The sequence below is a fragment of the Lytechinus variegatus genome, chromosome 11 (assembly GCF_018143015.1).
Source record: "Lytechinus variegatus isolate NC3 chromosome 11, Lvar_3.0, whole genome shotgun sequence".
Taxonomy (NCBI): domain Eukaryota; kingdom Metazoa; phylum Echinodermata; class Echinoidea; order Temnopleuroida; family Toxopneustidae; genus Lytechinus; species Lytechinus variegatus.
Window position 1 is genome coordinate 7588910 of NC_054750.1, and position 7724 is coordinate 7596633.

General features: G+C 35.7%; 2 protein-coding genes across 2 annotated transcripts; both read left to right on the forward strand.

Annotated features, from left to right (window-relative positions):
- Positions 1 to 1166: 1166 nt before the first annotated feature.
- On the forward strand, positions 1167 to 2054 carry LOC121424248 (dynein light chain 1, cytoplasmic-like). Its single transcript, XM_041619865.1, has 2 exons — positions 1167 to 1365; positions 1707 to 2054. Exon 2 carries the CDS (start codon positions 1707 to 1709, stop codon positions 2013 to 2015), a length of 309 nt encoding a protein of 102 aa, XP_041475799.1. The 5' UTR covers positions 1167 to 1365; the 3' UTR covers positions 2016 to 2054.
- Positions 2055 to 6057: 4003 nt separating this feature from the next.
- LOC121424247 (dynein light chain 1, cytoplasmic-like) lies at positions 6058 to 7184 on the forward strand. Its single transcript, XM_041619864.1, has 2 exons — positions 6058 to 6189; positions 6819 to 7184. Exon 2 carries the CDS (start codon positions 6819 to 6821, stop codon positions 7131 to 7133), a length of 315 nt encoding a protein of 104 aa, XP_041475798.1. The 5' UTR covers positions 6058 to 6189; the 3' UTR covers positions 7134 to 7184.
- Positions 7185 to 7724: the final 540 nt, after the last annotated feature.

A 7724-nucleotide genomic window follows, 5' to 3' on the forward strand; every position in this document is an offset into this window, starting at 1 on the left:
ATGTGTTGTTAAAAGCTATCGATATCGAAAACAAAATGAGCAAAAATGGTTTGCACCCCCTCATCTCCCTCTTCTTCCGTATCTTATATTATTTCTTTTTCATTGTCAAAAATTAAAGAAAAAAACTATGTTTCTCATTTTTTGTTTGCGATGTCTTGTTAAAAGCTATCGATATCGAAAACATAAAGAATTAACAATAAAAAAGGGGGCGTCGTGGTCTAGTGGTTATGACTAGCATCTTTCAATCTGGGGTCATGCGTCCGATTCCCAGCCTTAACACCTAACAAGGTGGATACGTGCGCTAAATCCTATTTTTTTAAATTATTTTTTCTGCCTTTCCACTTCCTAAATTTTTCTTTACCCCTCTCCTTTTCACTAGACCTACTTAAAATCATTGGGGTTCGGTCGTCAGCTGTTCCTTCAGCAAGAAATTAACCCACATTGTGCTGCACCCAATCCAGGTGAGGTAAATGGGTATGTAGAATAGGTTTAGCAGAGGTAACATCATGAATATAGGAGCGCCTTGAACACCTAACAAGGTGGATACGTGCGCTAAATCCTATTTTATTAATAATTTCTTCTGCCTTTCCTCTTTACCTAAATTTTCCTTTACCTCTCCCCTTTTCACTAGACCTACTTAAAATTATTGGGGATGGCCGTCAGCTGTTGCCCCTTATGCGTAAGAAAGAATGGATTCTCTGTAAATCTGCACCATTTTTTGTCTTCTAAATTGATACGTGTTCATCACAATCCTGTTTTTTTTATCACCGATGAAGTAACAGCGAAGTCAAAACTATAGTGGCGGATTCAAACAAGGGGGTGGGGGCTTTAACAAAAACTGGCAAAAAAAGTAAAAGAAAGGAAGGGTAGTCACCACTCACGGGAATAATGTACCAGTGTTTTTTTTTGTTGCTGTCTTTACAAGAAATCACCCCTCCAAAAAAATTTTAATAAAAATTGGGAAGGTGCATGGGTCCCCATTCCACCCCCCTTCTGAGATTCGCGCCTGATTCTATGTGACATCGGTAATGCAGGACGAAAATTGTGAATGACATTTTTCTTCTTTCGTTGTTACAAATCTTCTTCATTGTTCCTTCTATTTGACGTCTTGCTATAATTATCATCCCTGTTTTTCAATTCCTCCATTTATATGTGTTTTCTTTTCTTTCTTTTTAACTACATACGTGTGGGTGTGTGAACGAGCACAAATAGAAGTCCTGTGCCGTAGGCCTATAATAGAAGATGTATCGAATCATTTCGATTCATTCTCCATCCTTGTCTAGAGAGAAGCAGCATCAGATGTCAGTGCAGTGAATCTCTCAAGAAAGTCTCTTGCTTCCATCCTTCACAACAACTATTTCCATCGTAAGTTGTACCCTTATCTCTATAGACAAAGTATTATTACTGGAAGTTATTTTTCGAAATTATCGAAATCTATGTCCGTTATTTTGTGCAATGTTTACTCTTTTGGGGGTGCTTCTTTCTACAAATTCATCGTTTCGTTTCATCTGTTTCGTTTAACTTCGAAGCTAAAGGGAAAGTGAATTATACTGCATAGGGCTGATGTTTTTAGTAAACATGAGCTTAGATTGCATCCAGAGAACAGAAAAATGTAGTGAGATATTGATAAAAACTTAAAATTTGTATCTATAAAGCTTTCACAATAAATTATTCAAAAAAGGTTCCCATTTTCTTTCACGTTCAAGATGGATCGTCGAGGTGGCGGCGGATCTCGGTCTGGAGGCAACAAGAATGAAGAACTCATCGTTAAGAGTGCAGACATGTCAGACGAAGACCAGGATCTAGCCTGTGATATCGCTAAGGACGCCATGGGGAAGTTCAACGTCGAGAAGGACATCGCCGCCCATATCAAGAAAGAGTTCGATAAGACCCACGAACCGACCTGGCACTGCATCGTCGGGCGCAACTTCGGCAGCTACGTCACGCACGAAACAAAGTGTTTCATCTATTTTTACATCGGTCAGAAAGCATTCCTTCTCTTCAAGTCGGGATAGAAGTTTTAAAGACAAATTCTTATATTTCATTTAGATTAGATCAGAAATCAACATTCAAAGCGAAATTTGTTCCAGAAGTATTTATATTTTCAGATGTCACTGAGCGGGAGTTCGCGTCATTGTCAGATAAAAATAAATGATGTTTAAACTCAATTCTTGCATAAATCATAAATCATAAATGTATTGTATTCAGGAATAACATTGAATGATTTCTTTTGAGATTTTTCGCTATGAAATTATCTTCGGAGAATATTTTTTTCATTTTAAGCAAGACCTATATATCTCCCATGTATGTCATGTATGTACATGTCTATTTCCTCTGTCATAAGATGTAAATAACTCATTCTAAAATTGAGAAATATATCTCGTGGTGCTGCTATATACTGAAGACATGTTCCAGCTCAGATGAAGAAGTGTCATGAAGATTGACCTCGGTAAAACTATTAATCAATTTTAGGTCATTGTTCTATGTCACATACTCTTGATGATTTACTTTAGCCATCAAAATAATGACTGCCGTAATAATATTGTTGCCTGTATGGAAATTGTTTTAAAGATGACAATGAGCAGATGATGATTTAATGATTTGCAAAGTTGAAAATTCACCGTTATCAAAACGATGAAAGTACTGATCTTTCTGCTGCTATTTTTTGGTAACATCGTAAATGTGGGTTTGATAGTTACTATCTATCAGTTTGATCGATTATTGATTATTTTATTGACTAATTGAGTATACATGGTTGCTCGATGGAATAATTGTTTGATGATGAGGATAAATTCTAGACCCAAGATGTTGATCACAAAAACTCATAGGCATTTCAGACCTGATATTGGTACAATATGATTGATTGATTTGATGAATAAATTGATTGTTTTGTCAACTGATTTTTAATTGGTTAATGCTATTAATCTATCCTATGCTTCGTTGGTGATTGGTTGGTTGGTTGGTTGGTGGTTTGTTGGTTGGTTGGTTGGTTGTTTAGTTGGTTGTTCAGATTGATATATTTTGGTTGGTTTATTATGGTTGATTGACTGGTTGATTGATTGACTGTTTGATTGGTTGTTTGGTTGGTTGGTTGGATAGTTGGTTGGTTGGTTGATTGTTTGGTTGGTTAATTGATGGATTGATTGATTGATTGATTAGTTAAAGAAATAAATTGAATTAGTTTTGTCATGACGAGATAGATCTTGAGATGTATTTCTCATCGCGTCTACGAAATTTATTTGAAGAATGGATGGTTAGTTATATGTTTTATCGAGTTGTTGGTTAGTTGAATGGTTGGTTGAGTGGATGGGTGGTTGGTTAGTTCGTTGATTTGTTTGACGGTTAGATGATTGGTTAGTTAGATGGTTAGGTGTTTGGTTGGTAATGTGGTTGTCTGAGTGGTTGGTTGGTTGGTTGGATGATTAGTTATTTTGTCATATGGTTATTGTGATGGTTAGTTGGTCTGTTGGTTATTTTGATAGTTTGTTGGTTAAGATGCTTTGTTGGATAATTGGTTGGCCAGTTTTGTGGTTGATTGTTTGGTACATGGTTATTTGGATGGCTAGTTTTGTTGTTTTTTTTTAGTTAGAGGCTTGGTTGGTTGGTTGGTTGGTTGAATGGGTTGTCAATTTCATGGTTGAATAATGGTTTTGTTGGTTATTTAGATAGTTAGATGCTTGCTTTGTTGTTTGGTTGGTTACTTGAATGATTGGCTGGTACTGTTGGGTGCTTTGCTGATAAGTTGGTTGGTAGCTCAGATGGTTGGTAATTCATATGACTGGGTGAGTGCATTGGTTAAAATGGCTGGTTGGTTTGATGACTGATTGACTAGTTGGTTAGATAATTGTATACTTGAAATAAATATTTGATCAAGTTGATTAGTCAATCCAGTAAGTTCTACTTATTGATTCGCAGTTAGGACAATATGATTGGTATTTAGATATGATTATATAGGCATAGGGACTTGATCATAAAATAAATATATAGAGTTGAAAGAGAGAAAGCTATATGAAAACAAGAACTCCACAGAATATTCATTCAATTTGGATTTCCCTTTCTTGACGATTGATAAGTATATGCGTAAAATATGCTGGAAAATATCATGCTGCATAATATCATCTCTCAATCGTCATGGAAATTTGAATACAATGACCCTCCAGTCCTACCTCCCCCTAGTTTTCGATATCTAATGTTGTATGCGTGTATACTCCCGGACCCCTTCTTACAAGGAGTTGTGATTGATCCCACTTCCCTCACTGATCCAATCAACATCAACTAAATGGATATCTATGGAGATTTGCACATCGGGGCCCAAAGCAGGCCACCCTAAATAAATTCCATAAAGATGATACACATCTAGGCACTGGAAATATCTTTCTCACGATACACCCGATTTGAGAAATGCCTCACACCTAGGCTGACCTAGCACACAATAATGGTTAAAAGCTACTGAGTCAACTAAATAAAAAGGGAATCATCAATGAAAAAACTGCATGCAGCGCAAAGAAATGAAATACGGCGTTAGAATAAACAGCTCCTTGAACGTTATTGCATTGACAAGACGCCAAGGTCCTTTATTCATAACACCACGTTACAACTTTGGGTATATACTACATGTTTTAATCAATATATTGCTGGCTTGTTACAACCTCCATGCATGCCGGGTGGGGTGTAAATACAGTAAGACTTACATTGTTTTGTTAAAAGCTACGAGAGAAATGGCCTTCTTTCATTTTTTTTGTCTTATTTTTGTTTTGGTGAGAACGTTCAAATAAACCACATTACATCCTCAAGACGTAGTGTTGAGAGTTCATTGATGACCTGTCAACGTCTTACGAAAATATTGAAGAATATGAAAATGATAACAATTATTGGTTGATGGTAGATGGTGCTGCTGCCATGGGCGGAAGTATGTCCCCAAATGTAGGGGGGCAAGGGGCTGGAAACTTTGACAAACAAAAAAAGGGGGGAAGAAAAAGGTTTTCACCAAAATTTAAGGTCATTCAGTCCAAAATACATGTATTATTTCAATTGGGAATGATGTATTTTTCTCCATCATGAAAGACCCAAAATAGTAGGGGGGACATTTGATATTGTCTCCCCCTACTATATTTGGTAGGGGGAACGCGTCCCCCCTGTCCCCCTGGGATTTCCGCCCATTGCTCCTGCTAATGATAATGAGGGGTGAGGGGAGGAAGATGATGAATAATCAAATGTGGAGGGGAGGGGGATATAGTTAATTACGATGGTGATGAGGATGATGATGATGATGATGGTGATGGTGAGGAGAATGAGAACGATAATGATGATGACGACGAGATTGATGATGGTAGTGATGATGATGATGATAATGAGGAGGAGGAGGATGATGATGATCGTGATGATGATATGATGAAGATGGTGGTGGTGGTGGTGGTGGAGGACAAAGAGATGGTGGTGTATGTCTAATGGTAATGGAGATACGAAAGTGATGGTGTGGTGGTGGTGAATATTATCATAATTCAATATTATTATGATGATGACCACAACGACAATTATGATGAAAATGATGATGAAATTCGGTGCAGATTTGAGATAGGGAATATACTACCCGTATCGTTTTAGAATGATAAGGGGGTGGCTACAAAATAAATGATTGTATGTTTATCCCCTACCCTTGATTATAACTTTTACTGTATGTCTTGATGTCCTTCATGCCTGAACAATATTTATTTTGTAATGCTTCTTTTATTCTGCCACAACCACCCCCCTTTTTTGTATAATTTTGTACATGTATTTGATTGTTTCCAATTATGGATCACTTGTAAATATTTTGATTGATTTGAGATTGATTTTATACCAATAAATACTTAAATATAAAAAAAATGTTGAAAAATTGAAATACATTTATTCTTCCTATTTAGTAAAAAAAAATGCTCGGATGATTGACTACTATAATTCTCGTGTTTTCTTTTCTCAACCTCCTTTTGTGTCTGTGGATGGATGCGTGTGTTGTTTTCGCGCGGGGAGTACGAGTACAAATTCAAAGAACAAACGTTGTTCCGACGAAGATATATAACAGAAATGTTTTGACATACCTTATGCTAATTTACCACTCTACTCTCTTCGAGATATCATCGGATTGAGTCCTCAGTTCAGCAACTGTAATTCGCTTCGATCACCCCGTGGTTCACAACATCTACATCAATCGTAAGTGAGATTTCAATGTTTTATAGTAGTCAGTTAGATCTCTTAAATTTTTTCAAGGCCAAAATGAAGCAATTTTATCTCTATCAATAGCAAATGAGATTTTTAATGTTTTTAGCAGTCAGATAAATCTTCCAATCGCATTTTTCTAGACCAAAATGAAGATTCAAGATTTATGTTTATTCAATTTTTGCAGCCAGGAAGGCTGCATTGACACTGAATTCACATTGATAAAAAACGTAAAAATTACACATGCATGAGAACAATTTCAATTACAATAAGATTACTACTAGTAATTCAATTTTACAATAATAATTCAAATTGACGATGGAGATTCAAATTTAAAATAACAATTATACTTTTGCGGTACTAATCTCAATTAGAAATAATAATTATAATTCACAATGATAATTTTAATTATAGTATCAATTTGATCATTTTTACAAGAAGCATGTCAATTTTGACTTGATTCGTACTTTTCCTGAGAACTGTTGATATAAAATTTACAATGAATATGCACATACACTGCTTTTATACTTCATTATTCCTTTTTGGGGGAATATAGATCTTGAATTTTTTGGATATCTTTTGTACAATGGCATATTTATTAATTTAGTATTTTTTATTTATAGATGAGTCGCAGTGGTCGTAGTACCTTCATGTCCGATGACAAGCGATCAGATAAAGACAAACTTGTCGTTAAGAATGCTGACATGTCTGACGAAGACCAAGAGGATGCCGTATCAGTGGCGCAGGAAGCGTTCGAGAAGTTTACCGTCGAGAAGGACATCGCCGCCCATATCAAGAAAGAATTCGATAAGACCCACGAACCGACCTGGCACTGCATCGTCGGGCGCAACTACGGCAGCTACGTCACGCACGAGAAAGGCGGTTTCATCTACTTTTACATCGGTCAGAAAGCGATCCTTCTCTTCAAATCAGGCTAGGGACAAACAAAATCAGCGAAATAGAATCAAATAGCTGGAATCATTTTAGGTGCATATATATATGTATGACTTTGGATGGAACTCTAGGTTGACGAAGATATCAACAGAAAACAGAGGTGTATGCATTCTCTTCATGTGTTTGTGAATCGCGATGTAACATCACCGATCTATATTTATTTTAATAAGTTTTTATTTTCAATTCAGATAATAAAGCATAGTTTATAATGATATAATGATAATATATATGTAACATAATATTTATATCATCTATCTCCGTTAGGGCCAATATTCCATTCATCTGCGATTCGTGGAATATTTTCCCGAACTCTTGGAATATTTCTTGTATTCCATTCTGAGCCATCCAATATAATATAATTATTGTATCACTTATTGTCTTAATTAAACAATAAGGAAATTAGAACGTATATTATATCACTGAAATTCTTGATGTGAATCGCAGTGCAAAAATCAAATTACCTATACTGTACAGAACCTAAAGAAATGGTAAACAATTCAGTGAATGGAAACAAACAAACAAAATAAATAATAAAAAAATAAAAATATGTTGATTATGTAGTCTTATATCGATAC

Excerpts from the sequence above, each read along its gene's own strand:
- LOC121424248 (XM_041619865.1), top strand. The coding sequence starts at position 1,707 with ATGGATCGTCGAGGTGGCGGCGGATCTCGGTCTGGAGGCAACAAGAAT.
- LOC121424247 (XM_041619864.1), top strand. The coding sequence starts at position 6,819 with ATGAGTCGCAGTGGTCGTAGTACCTTCATGTCCGATGACAAGCGATCA.